Here is a 22,395-nt window from a genome sequence, read left to right as displayed (position 1 = left end):
TGGTGTTTCAAAAGTGCAAATCAAAAAGCACATAAACTGTTAGCTCGATTTTTATACTTTTCGTCGTTGTAAGAATAATGAAAATAGAATGACACTGTACGTTATGTGATAATCTTAAGAACAACATACAACAAAATTGTCATTTGAGTCAATGAATCGAGCATACATGTAGGCCTAAAAATAGTTGTCCTTCAAAAATAGATATAATTGAAATATTGACATTTATCTAAAACAAGTGAAAAAATAACAAAGCGAAAATCGGACTTTTGTACTGCGGAAGCTGGGGTGGCCCATTATACAACCTCCTGTCTCAACCGGACCCCAAATGCCTTGGATATAATGCATTTATAACATTCTCAGTGCTTTTTAAGATGTCGACATTTCGATATATTATAAATTGTTCAAAATATGAAACTATTTCCTGTAAAACATCCCATTTTTTATAGACAGGCATACAGTAGAGGGGTATCGATATTTATTGTTATAGCCATCAAAGTTGAAACACACTTTCGAACCCCAATACATTCATTTACTTTTTAAGGAATATAACTTGTCAATTATTATCCATTATCTTAAAGGATATTTCATGAAAGACTGTACAATGCACGGCTATTATCATAGATAGAATCACAAAATGTAGGGTGTGAATTGTGGGCAAGAACGTTTTTCATATCCGTTTCCTGCCGTCATGCTCCAAGAGAAATAAAAATACACTCGTGTATCTCCACTCTCACACATTTCTCTCTCGTATTCAGAGAGAAAGAGGGAGAAAGAGAGGGAGAGAGAGAGAGAGAGGGGGAGAGAGAGAGAGAGAGAGAGAGAAAGAGGATGAGTCCTATATCTATTCTGTTTCTGAAAATTGATATCAAAACCCGTCAGTTGTCCGCCATTTCCTGGTAACCGAGTTTTGTTATACACGCTTTCCGTTAATATCCCTCGAATGAGGAGGCGACGAGTGATGCTTCATTTTATTTTTTAGGACTTTGTATTACCTCCAAAAAAAAACATTTAACAGAAATAGTAGTAGATACCTCAAAGAGAGTTGGTAGGAAAATATATATTTAAACAAAAATAAGAACAATTACATGAATTAGTAATATGGAAAATACACACGTAGGTTTGTCACATACTACTTAAGTTTTTCTCGTGTAATTCGATGTATTCTCTCGTTTGTTTTTCCTCATTGTTTTATAATACACACTGATTTTTACTGTATTAACTAGATATGTGTGGACCCCTTCACGCACAAACCTGGTTTAGAAGGGCGATTCACACCACCAACCCCATAGGAAATAAATATATCCACGATAATAAAAAGATGCACTAGTATTATGCCAGCAACAAACAAAGATCAGAAATGAATATTTAAAGAATTAAACAAAATTGAATTAATCACGGCTCTCCTTCATTTCAGTTAATTTATTCAATCAATAGGAAATATGTCGTTTGAGATGAAAACGCATGAGTTTGGTTGATATGGTCATTGCAGCTACAGTGACATGCAGTTGATAGCAGGTTAATCGTACTCTTTAAAGAATAACGATAATGACTTCACAACCAAATGCCCCAAAGAGAAAACGAAAGTGGATCTGAATAAAAACTCTTAAAGACAATATAAAAAAAATATAGAGGAAAGGTCATCATACATAAAGAGGCTTGGTTCTTATAGATTTTTTAAAAGAAACAAAGAACGAAAAAAGGGAAAACCTCATTAACTTTGAGAATTACACAACGTTTCGAATATTTGTCAGGATTATTTTTAAAGAATTATCACAGGGCTTAATGGAATGTAAGAACAGGAAAAAATCAAAAGTATTTTGAAAATTACACGACTTTTGAATTTTGAAAGTAGTACATAAAATAATGGAAAAAGTTATCAACAGAACTGCATTAACTTGTAAGGAAAGAAATTATATCATTGTATCTAAAGTGTTGCTCCGGTCCAATGAATCATGAAAGGGTTGTCAATTCAAGTCTGACAAGAATACAAGAACCCACAATTATATATTATTATTATTATTATTATAAAATAATACTCTTGAAATAATGTAATGAAATACAGGGAAGAAGATGTAAATCTCGGGTAATAATGTGTATGCGCCTGAATCCTCAGCAATATTTTGTAATTCATGAAATATTCTATCATTATAGTTATAGAGCATTCAGAGTGACAGCAACAAGTCGTATTTTCACAGAGGAAATATGGGTAGCGCCTTCTAATTTGGGGATATAATCTTGTACGAAACAACGAAAGGATATAAAAAATAATGATTTATGGAAAATAATCATTAAACTCTGCTTCACATATCAACCGAAAGGTCGACATTCTCTATCACCAATTATGAAACGGTTTTAACCATCACTTCATGACAAAAATGAGAAACAATTAAAGGTCTCGCGATAGACACGTTGAGTCTCTGGAGCAGAATTCGGAAAAGGGGGCTTAAAACCAAAGACGCACTGATCTAAACGTAAACAGCAGGTGCCAAGAAAGTTAGTTAAAATTTCCCCAAAGAACTGCCGCAGGAAAAATTACACAAAATGTTAATGTCTTACAAACTTAGAGAATACCGAAAATGAAACGACGACAGAATAAGTTTCAGTAATCTTTTTGTCTGAATGAGTAACACTGTCTTGTTGGATGCTAAAAATTGTTAGATATTTCTCTAGAGTCTGGAATATTCTTATTTCGAGCCAGACGGTTAGATCACGCGCCTCTTTTTGCATCAAAATTACTGTATTTACAATTTTGTTCCCTCTATGTTGATTGCCAAATTTCTCGTAATACATGACTAATGACCACGTGACATATGCTGTTGTCTGCTTGTTCTTTAATTAGACGTATTTCGGCGCCGTTCGAACAGTTCACGGGTCATGTTAACTGCTATATATGAGACAAATTCCCTTTCCTGTTTCCTTCGACTTGTTCAAAAAGATAAAAGTGGAAGTGATTATATGTTTCTCGTACATACCCTTCCACATTAGCTTGTTGTTTTATAGGTAAATTAAGCATATCCTTCAAAATGAATACATTCATAGTAATGTTTTCTCGTGAGTTTCCTTCCAAATGGGCTCGTTGTTGTTGTATCATTAAAATTATGTATTACTAAGTTGCTTTCACTAGATCTCCACAAATTGGGACTTCAATATACAATACATATATGCTTATTTCTTAGCTATAATGATCGCACAAGAAATTCTATTATCCCCGACTTGTCTCCGTCCATTTCAAGATTTTAAATTCTTATTGAAGTGCCTCACTGAAAGTTAGTAAACCTTTTGTGGATTATCATGATTATGTTAATTAATACATCATTTCACAAGTTTCAACCTGTAAAAGTATATACTTCCATTTCAATCAAAGTATAGATTAGCAAATTCGTTTTGTTTAATTATTATAATCCCCTTTAGTACAATGAAATTTTGCTAAATTTCTAAATCAAATACTGTTTGTAGACCCTACTCAACAATAATATCAAGCTTATGAATGATATTAGGTACAACAAAACTTTTGATTGTATTGTTTCTTTATACAACATTAATCAAATAGTATACGCTATCCTGTAAAAAATCCTTTGAATTCATATTTTCTGTTTAAAGACAAAACAAAACTATTATATACATCTATAAATGTGTATCACATAAGTTTTGGAAAAATTTGAATAACCTGATCATCAATTCATTCGTTCATTTAGCCTATCAAAATAATGTAAAATATGAATGCATTATCTTTAGACATTACAATGTTTATACATCCAAATTTGAAAGCTGATTTATTAAATTTGTTATGATAGTAAATGAGCACACCACAACTCTGGACGTAACTGCTCACGTTGTTCCACATATCTTAACTAATTCAGTATAGATCATGTAGAAAGAACTTTTAGAAGTGCCCATCCACTAGGGCTCGCTGTCTCTACATTGTGTCTCTTCACTTCGTCAAAATAACAAAACGATATGATGCGAATAAAAGACCCGAAAAAAAATTCCATGAAACTAAAATAAAAGGATATTATATGACTATTTTGCTGCCAAGTAGGTTCGTTTTTCATTTCCAGGAACCGAATTGTTTTGCATTATAAGACTAACAAAAACAATGAGAAAGATATTTCAATGCTAATTTTCTGTAATATCATTATGTTTATTATTGTGATTATCTTGTCATTGTTTATCTTATGTGGAAAATTTAATAAATTTGTTCCGTATAGAGCGACTACTACTTCTACTACTACTACTACTACTACTACTTCTTCTTCTACTAAATGAAACAGTTTGACACCTCAAAAATGATTTTCTCTGATTGAATTAGTTCTTACAGTTACGGACTACATATTTTACTTGGTATCGTCCTTGGGGAGTTGATTTTCTAATCTGTCGATTTAAGTTAACTTCATTTAGAAACTCCTGTTTAGTTTTAATCATTCGAATGAAGAACATTGATGAATATTTTACTTAGCAATATATCTAGGCCTATTTCCTTTCTATTTAAATATAATCCATATGGATCTAGAAAGTGTACGTGTACAACAGTACATCAATGCACGAACGATGTTAACTTTCGACATACATTATCTATATGTGTCCATACGCTTTAGCCTTTTGCTAGATAATCAACTATCATGGATAATTTGAAGGGGTTAAAACAAGTATTGCTCCCAAAATAATTTCGGAATTTAATGTCCAAATATTTGTAAGATCTCGAGGGTAAAATACAGCGGTGCATAGCAAACTGTTTGGCACAACAAAGAGTTGATTTTTGGCGTTTACATGAAGTGGTGACGAGTTTTCATAATTCGGCTTCGCGCCGTCATCAAAGCAAATAACTCGACACAAAAAGAGGACAAGAATAACAACTTAAAATCAAATGAAATAAAATGATTACAAGGAGGACAGGACATTCATGTCCGAAAGATAGGCATTAAGATGAAAATGTAATATAGAAAGTATGACATACCCATTCCGTTGTTATTACTCGCCGCTAATATGCTATTGACCGTCGTGCCCATGCCGAAATTCCCCGGGGCAGCGTCGGCGGAGTGACATCCAAACCGAGCGCTCATGCCAACCAATGCAGCGCTACTATCTCCAGGTAGCCCGTGCGCTCCAACTAAATCCTCTAAAGTCGATAACGGGCCAGGTACCGAATCCATGTCCTCTGGCCTGATGTGATGCATGGAAGGACAGAAGAAGAAAAAAATCTCTACCCCCTGTTCTTCCTTTATTTTTCCTCTTTTAGTTATCTGGAAATCCGGCCTGGATTAAGCCGGGGTTAGAGAGAGGGGGCCAGTGCACACACCCGCGCAGCTAAAATCCTCCAACTTGAATCCTGATGGATTTAGGACGAAATCCCGCAACCGTAAGCTTAGGCTAAGACCCCGGTCGCAACTCGGGCTTCCTTCACTCGGTGTCTCGCCGGCGGTGCAGCGGGAGAAGAAGAAATAAATAAACCAACCCAAGCAAAGACTTTGTCAAGCTCAAGCAACCAGACTATTCTGATTTACTTGCACAATTGTAACTGTAACTGGTTGCAGAAGAGCGTGAGTTAACAAAAATCGTGCACTAATTCTTGGGTTGGAGAGAAGGATTAGAAAAACAAGCTGACGCTCAAATCGAGAACAAGTCGTAAATTTTATGAATAGTTTATGAATCGACATGGGTGACAATTTATTGCCACCGAGCTTAGTATAATCATACCGACCCTGGGCAGTTCATACACTATTATTGGGAGTAAAGTAAAATGCAGGCGCTTGTGTGTGATTACATATGGGTATGAGAGGAAGAGAGAGAGAGAGAGAGAGAGTCTTACAATGTCATCAAGTTCAATGCGCATGCGTAGATATGATCATAGGGTATAAGCATCGCATGACCAATCAGACGCGTATAACGGATCGACCTGTACTTATTTCATCGCGGTTTCTTGATTTTTGCCCCTCTTCTTCCTCGAAACTTAACTGGACACACACATTCCCTGCTTGGGGTAAAATATCCTCCAGACTCCTCCTCTTTACAACCTTGACTTTCCATTTTCTCTTTTCTTCCCCAAAAACTTTTAAAATCGAAGAAACCTGAGGGGCATTTTCCCCTGATTCCGTGCGACCAAAAACTTCGTCAATCACCACGTTCATACACCTCCGACCGAGCAGTGCGGCGGTAGAAAAGTACAGAGTACCCAGGAACATCGCCGGGCCCAGTTTACACCCAAAATAACATTAAAAGAAATACAAAAAACAACGTCATTGTAAAAGTATTCTTTAAGTCACTGTTGAATTTGAATCAGAATTGGTCATTTTTTGACCAAATAAATTGTACTAATTTAGTCAGTTCATACCAAAGATTTGATTGAGGGAGGCCTGTATCTGGTATTACATGGAATAAATAATCATTTATTCCCAACTATGTTTTGAAACTATTACAGGAAAGGTTTGGGATATTTGTCTTTCTGCACAACAAATTGTTTTACATGTAAACATGCTTTTCTCCATTGGAAGCCACATTTTCTTGTTATTTTATCAATACGAGAAAGGAAAAGGTGAGCAAATGACAAGGTGATAAATGGGCCCAGACTTTATTTCTAAAAGTTTTTAAAAATGTATTACATATAGAAAGAGGCGGAAAACAACGTCAACAAAAAAACAGCAACGAAAATGAATATAATGTTAATGATGATAATGATAATGATGAAAAATAATACTAATAATATTAATATTAATAATAACAATAATAATTATAATAATAATAATTATAATAGCAAGTATGATGACAATGATAACAACTAAAAAAGAATGAATATTTCAATAGAATTAATGTAATGATGATAATAATAATGACTTGGAAGTAAAAAGACGAAGAAGAAATACATAAAGGTACAGAAACCGAGACATGGACAGACTCCAAACTGGCTTCAGTAGCAGAGCATTTTTTAAAAGGTAACTTTAATAAGGCCCTCTTTTTTCACAAAAAAACTTTTAAATAATGGATAGGGCGTTCAAAACCATGCATTAGGCTCAAAAAAAAAAATCGTGCATAAAATATGCATTATGCCCCTTAATGTGTCCCCCGGGATCAGTTTGAGTATTGAAATGTATATCTGATATATTTCCCACTTCCTTTCCTTTGCCGGATATATATTTTTTTAAAGAGAATATTTTCTGGCTATAGCATCCCTGCCCTCCCCCCCTCCCCCACAGACACATGGATCCGCCACTGCTGTCAATTGTTCGATCTCCCAAGTCCCTGCATAACCGAAACACATGAAGATGTGTTTCATTAAACATTTACTGGAGACTAACTTCTCGATGTGAAGCGACCCCTAGATGTCGCAGGCGATGTAATTTATTCAAACAGGCAGTAATGCCCAATGGATTTGAGCCCGATAACAATTGTCCAAATAAAATTGGGCTGGAGAGGGAAAATGGGTAAAAGAATCGCCCTATTCCAAACTCCAAGGCTTGTTTTCTACGACAGAGACAAGTCTGACATGGAAATAGATGTATACTCTACATATCGGCAGTAAATACTTCCCAAATAATTAGCCCATCAGGCTTGTATGGTTATAGAGTCAAAGTAATTGGTTGGGCCTAAAATTAATTTGTTAATATTACCTGTAGGCCTCGATGGGGTCTAAAATTGATTTGTGCAGATAACAGTACATGGATGATCTAAGAGTGATTTAGTTCATTTTGCCTATAAATTATATTTCCAATTTGAAAGTTCATGGTAGACTTACAACAAGGCTGTACACATGTACAAAACAAATACTCGTTACAAATGATCATAACTGAGATAACATAATTATCGCCGTAAAATAAGCTTTTCTTCAAAAACTCTCTGATTGTCTGAAAAATCTACCTAGTTCGTGTCCTCTCTGTTTGACCTCTGTTTTACCTGATTGTGGATAACCCTTTTGTTTCAGCGTCTTATAAGTCTTCCCACTCTCCTTTATGTCCTCTCTCTCTCTCAAACACACACCCATACACACGCACACACACTTCTCTCTGTCATTGTCTCCCCTCTATTAAACAAAAATTCTAAAAAAAATTGTAACCTTACAATTCCACATCGCTTCCCTTCTCATCTTCCATACATCTCTCCATCCCCATTTTCCCCCTGTGCCCACCATCACTCCATCATTTTATGGCCATCAACGAATTTCCCTCTTTCCCGCGTGCCCATGCCGCCTGATCTACACAAAAAAGGACAATCTAGCAAATCAATGACGTGCATTATTTTTAGCATTTTTACCACACCTAAGTTGATCCCAATTATGTATCAAACACGCTAGCCCTGGTCCGATTAATTAGACCCTGTTATTCTCCAATCTGTCTCCCTAGCGGAAATTGAAATAAAAAACTCCGATGCTGCTTCTAAAAGTTCCCCAACTCAAAAGGTCCACTCCCTTTTCGAAACAGCTGCACACGTCCATATCGCACACATCACGTGAATTTTAATTGTTCCTCTTCCTACGCTATTGTCAAAAAACGGGTACGATTTCCAGTTTGATTTTGATTATTTTCACCAGCGAGAACGGAAAGACAAAAGAAATGACGAATCTAATATCTGATCCATGCTATTACTTAATTCTAGGAACCTACTATTTCATAGAAGTTGAGTTTGATTGCACGAACAGTAGAAATAGTTGAGTTTTGTTTTATATTTCTAAGGAGAACGCACATGAAGTCGCTTTAAAAAACAAAACACACATAACTATGCTCCAAAGAATTCTTTAGCTGATAATTTTCACTTTTATAATCCTTATCATTCTTCTTCTTCTTCTTCTTATCATTATTATCATTTTTATCATTATCATTAGTGTAGGAAATATTTTTATCATTACTATTATATTATCATTAATATCATTATCAGTATGATTATTATCATTATTCAATATATTAATTAATTTATTATTATTATTATTATCATTATTCATTATCATTTTGATTATTATTATTACTATTATCATTATCGTTATCATTATCATTACTATTATTACTATTATTAATATTATCATTATCATAATTATTATTACTATTATTAGTAGTATTATTAGTAGTAGTGGTATTGTTATTTTTATCACTAGGCCTAATATTACTTTCATCATCATCATCGTCATTCACTTACGCTTAGTACTAGTATACTTTTAGAGAAAAAGTGAAGCTATTTATGAACTCATGAATCTATCCACACTTTCTGCCCCCCCCCCCACACAAACACACACTCTCCCGACCCCTCGAATTAGGACACTGTGTGGCTTCTAAAGAACTAATTAAAAAATACCACTCAAAAACAATAACCGCAATTTTTTCTTGAACGAAATACGCAATTACAACATACCCATGGTGTCGTGGACAATTTTTACAAACTTTCTCTAGCGGATGCTCGACATCATCAACAACATGATGACAAGATTGGCACCGATTAATTGTCAATTTTCCGTCATCTATTACTCATTAACAGGGTGTAGAGTTTAACATCATTAAACGACTCCACCCAGCTTTTTGTCAGCGACCCATTGATAATTTTTGATCGACGGGACAGGGTACCTTTCAGTTTCCAGTGAAATTACTTTCCCCTAAAAACTCCCCACCTATTTTCATATCGTAGGGGTGATGAAAGGTCTTTCTATGGTAATTTTGGCCTACCTCATAAATAAATACAAGTTGAATTCAATTTGGCCCAAATCATCCAATGGCAATAACATTTGAATGTACAAGTAAAATAAAACAGAGGGAAAAACGCATTAAAACGTTATAATGAAAAAGAAAAAAATACATACATACAGACGAATAATCAAATATCAAATAACATGAAACACTCGCCTCCTCATTTTCGAAAAATCCGGACGAGAAACAAGGAATCAACTGTACTTGGCTTATTTTACATCTTTATCTCTTGTCAAACAAAGTCTTCAAGCCCCCCCCCCCCAATAAGAGAGCCATATATGCATAGAAAAAAAGAATGCTAGAAACCCAACCATGAACCCCCTCCAAAAATATCACAACATAAACGACAAACAAAAAGAAGTAAATACCTGTACATGATATTGTATATATATATATATATATATATATATTACAGAACTGCATGTGTGAGTAGTTCAGGGCTTGGAGTCTTAAAGAAATACGTTTAACAAATAATTATAGATATTACATATCATTCTCCCCCATTAATTAGTGCTACACTTTGCATACTATAGTCTTTATGAGGTCTTTAAGGTCAACTTAAGTTGAACTCCTTTAAGAGGTAGAGAAAGTTTAACATTTCCAAATGAAACCCACAATCCTTGTATTAGTTTGGAACCCTGGCACTTTGTCAGATAACTATAGAAGCTCAGACAAAGATCAATTTAGGATTAACAGTAAGACTTTCACTAATCCCTCCGGCGATCGGATTAATTCGTCGGTTATTTTTTTGGTCAGGTCGGTCGGTGCGTTACCCTTTATCTCAGAAGTAAAATGAGTTGTTAATATAAAAGAAAAATTGATCTACTTGAAGAGGAGAAATATGTGATATAGTTGACGGTATTTCGAAGGAATTTCGACGGTATTACGAAGGAAACATACGATCAATAGATCAATACTACTCTATAAGTATTAAATTTATTACATTATCTTTACTAGTGTCATGTACACGATGTAGGGAAAATAAACACACGAGGATTGGCTCTTAAAACGAACAATTCACATAGTGGAAGGCAAAGATGAGTGGAAGCAAATGAGCAATGCAAAGTCAAAATATCCTCACAAAAATGACAAACACGGTGTACAATTGAAAGAGGGTATTTACGTGCATTCTACTACTTTCTCATACTAAAGTAATTCTATTTAGTTTGTCATGTTTATTGTTCTCATAATGCCATTTCTTTAGAACACGTAACATTTAAAATTACAATCTAGAATCCATGTGAAATTTAGCCTACATCTATCTACGCTGATATCGAACATCAGAGAGAGAAACAGTGTCTTACATGTAGCTATCTTGCCGAGATAGCACAATAAATTATTGACTATGAAAATACTCGAAGTAAAAATTACTTCGTTTATTTTGTCAATGTTCTTTGCAACAACTCCATAACTTTGACAAGCACTGAAATTAAAAATTGATCTGTATTTCAAGGAGTAAGAAATGAAACTACGACCTCACGATTCATGACATGCAGATGAATAAATTACGCTCATCCCCCGATCTCTTGAAATTTCACAAGGATTCTTGTCCCGTCAGAGTCGCGCTTCATCAAGGTTTCGTACTTGTGAAGTGCAAATGTCAAGGTAATAATCATAAATAATGGTAAAAAAGGAAACCTATAAAAGTCGCTTCGTGAACATTGAAGGACAGAATCTTTTCCAAGAAGAATTGAATGTTCAGAAAACTGGGTTAGTACAGGTCATTGCCGATGAAGCTCAACAAAGAAATCGGTTTAAAAAGCAAAGCCAAGTTGTGTAAAACAAAACTAAAACTTAAAAGGAATGACGAAAGGTTCCGGCCTTACCCTCCTCCTTTTTGATCATCTTCTTCCCCAGAGATGCGGGGACACCATCACCATCACGCTCGGTGAAAGCAGCAATGCGATGCGACATGATGATCAAGATCAAACACACAGTTTCTTCACGATCCAATCTGGAATCTCAAACCGTCAGGTCTTGATTTACCAAGCAAGAAAAACACCTTCAACGCTAGTTCAAGCACAAGCAGGCTAATGATGCAGTCAATGATTGCAGAAAAAATTAAGCAATGAGTTACTCTTTCCACTAAAAAGACCACCGGTAATGGCGTGACGGTTTTTTTACAAGTGGTACGATGCCAATAAAAAGTTGGAATACTTTTGAGGTAATAATAGGGGGGAATGGTATAGTCATTTGATGCACAGGTCGGCAAATTTAACGATTTGGTTTTTATGTAATATTCGCTGGCCACAGGAAACTCCTAAATTCTTTGGATCCATCACGGAGTATTAGTCTGAGCGGACAGTCGTTGTTTTGATAGGACTGGTCATTTCTGATCTTGTGTGGTCAAACTAAAAAATTTCCAATTAACGAATATTCTTCCATTCCATTCATAGAGAATTTTGTTTTCTCCTACAGTCAAGAATACACATCGAACGAACGTGTCATACATACAAAATTCTGTAATAATTATTTTAAAAAGCAAAAACCAGTTGGAGAGGGGTGTTGGAATGTTAATGTTTTCTTTTTTGTTCAATCTTTCCGCCCTAAATGAGACTTTTACCTGCCGCCTCCCATTTCTGTCTCTTCTCCATTTTTTCTTCTCTCTCTCTCCTCTCATTTCTTTCTCGGCCACTGACTTTTTCGGTACTTCTCCCCTTTCTCTCTCTCTCTCTCTCTCTCTCTCTCTCTCTCTCTCTCTTCTAACCATCTCTCTCTTCCCCCACTCTCCATGTTATGTAATCATGTGATTTCTTCTCAAGCTGGTCTTTACGAGCCCAATTTACATTTGGGGTACCAATAAATTTAATGGTCCCAAGGACAATAGGGCATACTTGTTCCCCTTCGTACCAACAAAAATGTAACTTTTAAATTAATGTGGCAAATGCAGTCATCAAATAACTCACAACATCATCATAAACTGTGACTAAATAACCTTGAATAAAAGTTCGAAGATATTATGTGTTATTCAGCTATTTGCTATAAGAATGTTACAATTTTTTTTCAATGTGGAAAATTATGAAACGTGTTTTTAAACCATGATTCAGGTCCGAAACATTGGTGTTTGAAGATGGACACGGCCAAAACATTCCATAACTACATATTGCTAATAGTATAACACATGTTGTTGCTAGCTCATAAAATACAATGCTGATATTCGCAGCAGATAGATTTAGTTTGACAAACATGAAATGAAATCGTTGTTTCAAATTTTGATTAGGCCTATGCGATGGTGACCCGCCCGACTCACCGGCCCGAACCAGACGAGATTATAGCACATATTGCTTTCAGTGATAACCTGTGGAAATTATTTTTTTAACAGAAACGGGCATTTTCTTTGTACACAGTTATTTAGTTATTATCAGTTTACTTTGTCACAGAAACATAATGACGAACCTGAAGGTATATTAAGTTATGCGCCCCGAACGCCGACAACAAAATTATTATAATTAAGTTTTGAATTATGATTAATTTTGTGTCGTCACGATATCATAACGTTTAAGACCAAACTCCATAAATATAGTGATAAGTTCGTCATCTACGAATTCCATACATCATCAGTATAAGGACTGCAAGCTTTATGATTATGCTGTAGCCCTGCTTTATTATATCATGTTTATGTAATTCATATATTCATGTATGCGTCAAATGTAAATTTTACATCCATGCACATGAATATGTATGGTCGGATTTTTTTTTTTTTATATCGAAAGATGATAAATAAACCAACAAATCGATCGCAATTACAATTACAGTAACATCCAGATCACATTGGAACTAATGTTGTTGAACTCTTATTCTCGGTTGTATTATCGTTCTTGAAAATTAGAATCAGTTTTGGGAGTGACATGCTTTTGAGCAGAAGAAGAAAAATATTCCTGCAGTGATAATGAAGGACGCCATCTGCTGTTCTAATTAATGACAGCGAATAAGCTGGAACCATAGAGATAAGTATATATCTCTATGGTTGGAACCCTGTTCTAATGCAATCGTTGCCCGTCATGAGAAAATCCAAGAAATATGGTGTTTGCTTCGGATCCATTAATGATTAATGAGTCCGGGTGAATGTTTGGGAAATAAAATTCGCAAGTAGAACAAGGCACTCAAGACTTAAAAATAAAAAGTAAGCGTAATAGGTAAGGTTTGGTAGAACATTATGATAAATTGGAGAAACAATGTCACTGAAAGTGAAAATGGAAAGGAATAGACAAAGAGAGAGAGAGAGAGAGAGAGAGAGAGGGGGGGGGGGGTAGAGGTGCATTTCAGAAGAACAACGAGAGGACGAAGCAAATTGCAATATATTATTATCGACTTTCGTTTTGCACTGGCCTCCGAAAAGGATGAAAATGATTCATTCTGAGTACATGCACGCTTACCTTTCATTTCCTCACCGTTATCATCCAAAATCACGGCGTCAGGATCGTCCCTTATCCCGCCGGGAGATGGCGCTATTTCATCACACCCAACCGACCCCATTACCGTCCTCGACGACGGCGACTCGAGGGGATCCATGTCCGTTGTTGTACTCATTGACCGCTCCAACGGAGTAGGCAGACCCGCAACCAGGTGACCGCCGAGCTCGAGTCCCGTCCTCGGGCCTCCGCCCATTCCACCGCCCAGCGACCTCCCCACAGTGTTCGCCGATGAGGCATCGGGGAGGATCATCTCCCCGCTCGCGCTCTCGGGCGACATCGGTTGTCGATGAGGAGGGGCGGCGTGGTGGACGATGTCGTCCTGCGTTGTTAGTGGACCGCTAGACGTCGTCGATGGTGGGGAGAGTTTGGTCCCCATGGCCCCGAGCCCGAGGCCGAACGGGAGCGTGTTGTCGCTTATCCGGGGGACGGCGGCATGGTCAGAGCCGAAGGAAGAGTGATACATCCTTTGCATGAGTGCTGTCAGGTACTGAAAGTAACAATAAAAAATGATGGAAATTATTGAAGATGTTTATGGAGAGAATTAGAATACCAATCCTTTAGGATTTATTGCTTATAATTAATGGGGGTCTTTGACAAGGAAATATGTGCGTTGATTTAATTAAAATTCTAATCGTGCATTTAATAACTTACTGGTCATCCTAATTTAAATCACGCAGAAGAAGAAGAAGAAGCAGAAAAAGAACTCGAAGAAAAAGAAGAAAGCTAGAAAATAGGAAGATGACGGTGAATGTGAACATGGAAGAGTACAAAAGGAACACAAGATGGATGGTGAGGGAACAAAAAAAAAGGAAAGGTACTCTCATTATGCATACCGTATGAGGAGGCGTGGGAGGGGGCTGGGTGAGGGGCCAAAACCCTCGAGAAATCAAAACATTTCGAGATCGGAGTAACCGTCACCTACTATATTTTGCATAAACATTTCATCTAAATAATGTTGTTATTTCTATTTACTTCTCCCTTGCCCTCTCTTCCTTTCTTCTTTTTCTGTTCTGGCAGAAAGAAGGAGGGGGTGAGAAAAAAGAGCAAAATTATCTTCCACCCAATCAAGAGTATGATTAATTAAAGAAAAAAGATTTTGATCGTTTAGCAGAGAGTATGATTCCAAATTCGTAAACAATATACGAAGCCAATCTCGAATCTCTTTGTTCCTTTCCCACCAAGCGTTTTATAAAAACAATTCTAGTAAGGTTAAAAAAAAAAAAAAAAAGGTCTAAGACCTTTTTTATTTAAAAAAAAACCTTTTGACGATACTACTTTTCAATTCCCAAGCGTCAATGCAACGCCCTTGCTTCGTCTTAAACATGCACACATACATCATTGCGTTTTATGGTTTCTATATCACAAATCGCTTTACAAATCTTTCTAAGGATTCACACTGCAATTGAACTGTAGTGATTCAATTTCTACAACCGTCCTTCCTCCGTGTAAGTCTGAATCGTATCCTGAAACCAACCCTGGACATCCACCCCCGGATAACCACCCCAGTCAACTACCCCCTAGGACAACTACCCCCAGGACAACTACCCCTAGGACAACTACCCCCTAGGGCAACCACTCTCTAGGACGACTACCCCAAAAGACAAATACCCCCAGACACCTACCCCCCAGAAAACTACCCCTAGGACAACTACCCCTAGGACAACTACCCCCTAGGGCAACCACTCTCTAGGACGACTACCCCAAAAGACAAATACCCCCAGACACCTACCCCCCAGAAAACTACCCCTAGGTCAACTACCCCCTAGGACAACTACCCCCGGACAACTACCCCCGGACAACTACCCCAGACAACTACCCCAGACAACTACCCCCTAGGAAAGTTGTCATAGAGGGTGGTTGCCCTATATAGGGGGTAGTTGTCCTGTGGGTAGTTAACTGGGGGGGGGGGGGGGTAGTTGACTGGAGGTGGTTATCCAGGGAGTAGATGTCCAGGGGGTAGGTGTCCTGGGGGGGGGGGGTAGTTGACTGGGGGCGGTTATCCAGGGGTGGATGTACAGGGGGTAGGAGTCCTAGATCCATACTCAATTTTAAGCGCTTTACATTGTATTGAGTATACCACCCGTCATTTGATGAAATTGCTACCCGCACATGATTGTGTACACGCTTTGCTCCCTGGGGAGTATTCCGGCTGCACACATGCCAATCTAAGCACATTAACGTTCGCATCCTAGCCGGTACCCATCCCTTGGCAAATGTAAATTAATGTCTTGCTGAAGGACATTGGTGCTGCCGCGGGCCTCGAACCGCGAACAATGTGATCATCCAAAGTCCAGTGACGTATTCACCCGACTTCGATAAAACTGTTTTACCGGATGGCAACACATATTTACTGACAAAAGTAATGACTGTCATATTGTAATTTGTGGTAGAGCTAACTAACAAGTGATTATTTGTCAATACAAGGACAAAATAACAGGGAATAGTCGGATTATATCTATTTTTATCTAGCCAAAGCGAAAAAATAAGGATAATTAGCACGTTTACATCCATCTCCTTTTACAGAGTGCTGATACAAATAAGTTAGGATTAAGATTGATGAGAATATAATCTTTTTTGTAGGTTAGTACGACGGCACAACATTTTCATCAAATCCTCTTTTGCGATTCGTCAGAAGATGTAAGAATGATTCCGGAAAAAGGGGAAATATTTATAATTAAAAAGACTGAGATTTTCTACGTCGAGAACATTTTGTAAAGCATTATTTTTTCTTTTCAAAAGAAGGAACTGGGCATTGATAATGTAAGGATAGTACGAGCAATAATACATGGTTATGGAACCGGTATTTACATCAAAAAGCTATTTTTTGATCCAATCGTGACGTTACCATTATGTAACTTTCATCCAATCGTGACGTTACCATTATGAAAATCGACGCACAGCTATATAGCAATAACGAATTCAAAAGCTTAAAGCGTTAGTTATCTGCGATTATAGTACCTATGTGTATTGAACGAAACTTGTGATTGGGCACAAGTTTATACAATCGAGTACACGGTCATTAGCACTGACCAATCAGGATCCGGCTTAGTGAAAACCGTGATTCTGATTGGCTGTGGTAAGCGTACGACGTGCATTTGTAACTTTCATCCAATCGTGAAGTTAAAACTTCTACTTCTACGACGATACTCAGCAGGATCCATAAGTCAGGATGTATAGTGCTGAGGAATAAACTATCTAGTTCTTGGTCTAGATGCTGGGTGGAAGCGCTCGCTTGAAGCCCTCCAGTGAAGTAGCGTCAAGGGTGATCTTTGAAAGTGCATTCCACGCAGTTACTGTCCGAGGGAAAAAATGAGTTCTGGTAAAGCTGGGTGCGGGATGGGATAGCCAGCAACTTCTTTGAGTGATACTGTCGAGTGTTGCTGGCAATCATGGGTGCTGTGTAATGGTGTGCATTGATTGCTACTGTGTTGTTTTGGATCTTGTACATGAGGTGGAGGCTTGCAGCATTTCTTCTCCTCTCTAGGCTCTCCCATTTCAGATGTTGAATCTTGGCCGAGACAGAACGGGGTACCGTGCTGAGTAAGGATAGCGCAAGTCAGTGGCGTAAAACTGATAAACAGGGGGGGGGGGGGTGTTGTTAGCAGAGACTGTTTCTTTTGTCTTTTTTAAAGAAGTTCGGCATTTTTTTCTTTGATTTTCATCGAACGAAGAATTGGTTCATTTTTCGAGAATTCTTAGGCCTACATTGTCTTAATGAGAAGCACTTCATGTCCAAATGTAAGCAGCTAATCTGTGGGTGTAAATATGCAATTACCGGTGTGTTTTCGAGGCCAGGAGAGTCGTGAGTTCGTGACCAATATGAATAGCATTTCAATCCAATTAAAATGCTCACACTAGTCTAGGTTATTCACACATTGGAAATGAATGACAATGTGCACTCCCCCGCTATACCCGTTCACCTGACGTCATGTGTAAAGTTATTTGTTTTCCACCTAACAAATCGGTCATCTTTCCTTTATATCCCTTTTATTAATTTCCTCCATTTTAAGAAGCTTTTTTTTAATCTTCTACTCCCATCCGATTCCTCCTTCTCCCTCTCCATCCTGTACTCCTTCGCCTGTACAGTTGTATACGTCTCGATATGCATAATTCATCCATTTTTAATTGTTTAATTTGTCTAAAATATTATATTTTTTCTTCCTTTTCTTTGACGTTTAAGTTTTGGAATTACGTGAATTTAAAGATTTTTTTTTTTGTGTGGTAGCAATATCATATTATAAACACTATCTTTAATTTTTTTTAAAAATTTCATTAAGGAATTTGTCAGCATGAAATTATAATCTTGTTTTTGTATTGTTCCCAGTATACTTTGCGATTTAAATGTTCATCTGTATTGTCAGTATTATTATTTATCAACAATTTCTTGAGCTATTTATCTAATTTTGCTTATTCTGTGACCGAAACGGAATGCATTAATTAATTTATCAGAAAAGAAAGATTTAAGCACAATTGTAAAGTTAATCCAATACTTCTAATATGTTTAATTAGTATATCTGTATCAAATATTTTAGAGCCATCTGGATTTTAAAGAAAAAAAAACTGAGATCGTCTTAAATAGAAAATCTAAATTGCCGAATCGTTATTCTATCATCATAGATGATGTCTAGATAAGAAATGAAAGCGGTTGAGAAAGATGGATTTTCATACTTGGACATTGCTTTAAACATTTTGAATGACTTTCCACAAATATGTCAAGCAATAATCAAAGTCCTATTTTTCGATTTTGCTTTAAAAAACCAAGCTGTAAAAGAAAAAGCACGAAATAGCAATAATCTGCCCAAATACCATAGCGGTATGTTTTAGCTCATTTTTGCCGCAGATGAGCCGTCCGAAGTCGGGAGACACATTCTTCAGAAACCACAGGCCTAAAATCGCGATCGGTTTAACCGTCTAATCACTAACAAATTCTTATATCCGGACATTAACTAGTGTGTATATACAAAACCGGGACAAGATTACTAGATTAAAACGTATGGTTGGGGGTGCACCCCACACGAGTCTTAGTAAAGGATGCGACTAAGCGGGCTTGAATTCTCGGAATCTCTTTGATCAGATTTTAGATTCTAGATTCTGATCAGATATCATTATGCAAAGACACATTAAGGAAAGGGGCGAAGTTACCCCCCCCCCCTCCTCGTTCTATCCCCTCCCCTTAGAAAAAAAAACGGGTGTTAATTTCTGTAATGAAGTTGACGAAACAGGTGTTGTCTGGTGAAGGAAAACTTATCAGAATACGACTAACATCGTGAAGTTTCCCATGTCATAATCCATGACGATGACGACATCTCATCGAGGAAGGGGCGGGGTGGGGGAGACGAATGGAAAGGATCAACTTTCTACGTGATAAGCGCCACATTTCATCATTTTGAAAGAGAAAAGTGTCTCTAAAACCTGATCTCATTTTCTGGAATTGATCATAATCCCAAACACCACAATAAGGTGATGAAACATATGACAAGATCATTAAAGAAATACTTTTACATAATTGGCCATTTTCGTAATGTAACCAAATTGAATGCATACGTCTTTGTGAAGTGCATCAATGCAAATTATTCTTTCACCTGTGAAGAATAATTGTAATTCCATAGTCAGAATGCAAACTGTATGTATTATGTGTTGTTAGGTAGGGCAAGCCATAATGTTTGTCCTACCTAGCAACAAATACTGTATGCAATTCGAATTCTGACTATGGGGATACAAGTACTTCTAATAGGTGAATGAATTAATTTGTAGTCATTTCACGACGAAGTATGCATTAAATGTGGTTACATTACGAAAATGGCCTATTACGTGATGCAGATTTATGTATTCATCGTGTTCATGGAAGACTGTGTTTTTTAGATCCCCGAATCGGAAATAATAATAAAGGATAATATAACATCCTAACACAATTCGTCTTCTATCAAACTGCACTTTATACAAATTCAAAAAAGATACGCATTACATAAGCATCAACAAAAACAATTTTAAATATGAGTTACGCATTTTATGATTATATTTACTGAAACATTAAAAAAATATTATCCCGCATGCCATGGTATTTCTTTAAAAAGTATAATAAAATCCATGATCGTTAATGTATTATATGAGAAATCTTCTCCACCATCTAACCCATCATCATCAGCGCCGTCATCCCCGTTATCATCATCCTCATCATCTCTTCCTTGATCTTCTTATCAAAGGAGAATTATGCTATTTGAAAACACTTGATAGGTTTTTATCTTTTTGGTTCTATTTACAGTTTTCTTAACATCCTTTTACCGTTTCACACAACACGTTCCCCGCAAACTAACGGTAATATATTTTGATACACATCTAACCAAACATTGGCAAGATAATCAGATGATAAGACATAAAGTGGTATCGTCAGCGTACATAATGTACTCAAATTTGTCAAAGGAATGTGTAAGATCATTAATGCAAATTAAAAAACACTAGAGGACCTAAGACAGAACCTTGTGGTACGCCGGAATTGTTAATATAAACTACATATTGAGATCTATTAGAAAGATAAACAAACTTATATAAACTATGCGATAAGAAACATAATGGATGCATATCACAAGAATGCAATTTCAATCCGATTTTTGTCTTGTTTAAATAAAAAGGTATTCTCATTTAAGATTTAAGGCTAGACATCTTACCGACAATGATAATTACAATATTTCATGTCATAACTTCAATCGACGCTGTAACAAATATTCTTTAATCTGTTGATTGTGATTAATTGTTAAGTCGTAGCTCTTGCAAATTAGAGAAAATGCGCTTGAAATAAGTTTGTGCTAAATTCTTATCATGAGCGTAATAAGAGCAACAGATTGACGAGATTAAACGTAAGGCTTTGCTCATACCACAATATGAAAAGTAAAACATGAATGTTCTAACATAAGCAGACTGTTTTGAAAATAAAATAAAAGTTGAAAAGTATCTGTCCAGAAAGAAGCTAAAATATCAAATCGAAAAGGGGAATAAAAATAAATAATGAAGGTGTAACATAAACCTTCAATCCGAACGAATATATTATTTTGAGTGGCAAAGCATTCGTCTGACGGTTTAAAAGTAACTTTGTATTATGAGTAAGTTTTACTTTGCTCGGGTTCTTCAACAATTAATTGGTTAATCCCAAAATGAGGTGACAAGGTGCATTGGTGAAAGGAACAAAATCAGCTCTACTTACACAGATCAAGCAAAATCGGAACAGATTAAGCAACAGAAAAAAGCGCACTTGAATTGCTGAGATTAGTTCTAATTAGACAAATTGGTATGACTTACCGTTATAGAAGAGGCAGTTTCAACTTGAATACAAGACGGTGAATTGCACGCTTGGTACGCCCGAAGTTACGGCGAACTTGACAAGGTGGCAGTCGCTACTGGATGGATCAATTGCCGGCTCTAGAACGTAATTACGGTGTTGACGCAATAGACGTGCTATGCTTTCGCTCATCAAGAAAGCGGGCACTTCGATGAATGTTTAATGAAATATCTATGATCTCACCCCCGATGTTATTTCTCTTTTTCTGATTTTTTCCCCCTCGGTGAACTTGCCGCCTTGCTGCTTCATAAAAAGATGATAAACCTCAAGAAAAATTATTATCTGTTACTCGCACCCCCGTTAGGCCAGGAAATCGGAGATTGAAATGGGTTTAACCCGTAAGTCGATGACGGGGCGGCCTTCTGCGCATGTGCAGGGACGAAAAGTTTTTCTCTCTGCCGAAAACCAAGTTACTTTTCCCGCGGATTTTGTTTCAATGATATCGATAGAGCGATGTGATATCACGCTGCAAAATGAAGACCTACACTTATGAGGAGTTCGTTAATAGGGTTATCCCTTTATATGTAAATCACCTATCCCGAGTATCATTAAAGTGAAACCATACATAGGGAAGTATAGGCCTAGACGTAAAAGCGAATTCTGATGTAGAGAGAGAGAGAGACCTGTGCGATGGAGGTATGCAATGTGACGACAGTTTACGGGAAATGATCGTGATCTGTCATCGAGGACCAAAATCGTCTCGTTCGGGCTGAAGCATTATTCATCGGCTGAGCCTAACCCTGAACAACGTGCTCGCTATGATTCAGGCCCACATCATGGCATGCCCTTTGGACAACACCCTGAAAAGCTTCACCACATTACACTTCCCATACAACACACTCTTGACTTAATTAATCATGAACATCTAGTACTTATTCGAACGGTTTCCGACTGCTGATAATCAGGTGGGCGAAAGAGGGAAAAGAAGAGGGGAGGGGGGGGGGGGGTTGTAAATAAAGAAGCGTTTCTAAAAGAATACATTAAGGGG

General features: G+C 36.9%; 2 protein-coding genes across 2 annotated transcripts in view; both read right to left on the bottom strand.

Moving 5' to 3' along the window:
• Window positions 1-11,573, bottom strand: part of LOC592735 (pituitary homeobox x) — a 57,661-nt gene extending 46,088 nt beyond the window's left edge. The window contains exon 1 of the mRNA XM_030980143.1: window positions 11,486-11,573. Coding sequence (XP_030836003.1) covers window positions 11,486-11,573 — 88 coding nt within the window. The remainder of the gene's footprint in view (window positions 1-11,485) is intronic.
• Window positions 11,574-11,601: 28 nt separating this feature from the next.
• LOC115921868 lies at window positions 11,602-22,073 on the bottom strand. Its single transcript, XM_030980142.1, has 3 exons — window positions 21,368-22,073; window positions 14,036-14,561; window positions 11,602-11,669 (listed from the first exon to the last, which is right to left on the bottom strand). The coding sequence occupies exons 2-3, from the start codon at window positions 14,544-14,546 to the stop codon at window positions 11,602-11,604; spliced, it is 579 nt and encodes a 192-aa protein (XP_030836002.1). The 5' UTR covers window positions 14,547-14,561; window positions 21,368-22,073.
• Window positions 22,074-22,395: the final 322 nt, after the last annotated feature.

The sequence above is a fragment of the Strongylocentrotus purpuratus genome, unplaced genomic scaffold (assembly GCF_000002235.5).
Source record: "Strongylocentrotus purpuratus isolate Spur 01 unplaced genomic scaffold, Spur_5.0 spur5_scaffold_10, whole genome shotgun sequence".
Lineage (NCBI taxonomy): Eukaryota > Metazoa > Echinodermata > Echinoidea > Camarodonta > Strongylocentrotidae > Strongylocentrotus > Strongylocentrotus purpuratus.
Note: the sequence above shows the minus strand (reverse complement) of the source record. Positions and strands in the feature narration are given on the sequence as shown.

Coding starts and splice junctions, on each gene's coding strand:
- LOC115921868 (XM_030980142.1), bottom strand. CDS start 14,546: ATGCAAAGGATGTATCACTCTTCCTTCGGCTCTGACCATGCCGCCGTC. Junction 11,670..14,035: donor TAACGGTGAGGAAATGAAAG/GTAAGCGTGCAT, acceptor TGCTTGAACTAG/CGTTGAAGGTGTTTTTCTTG.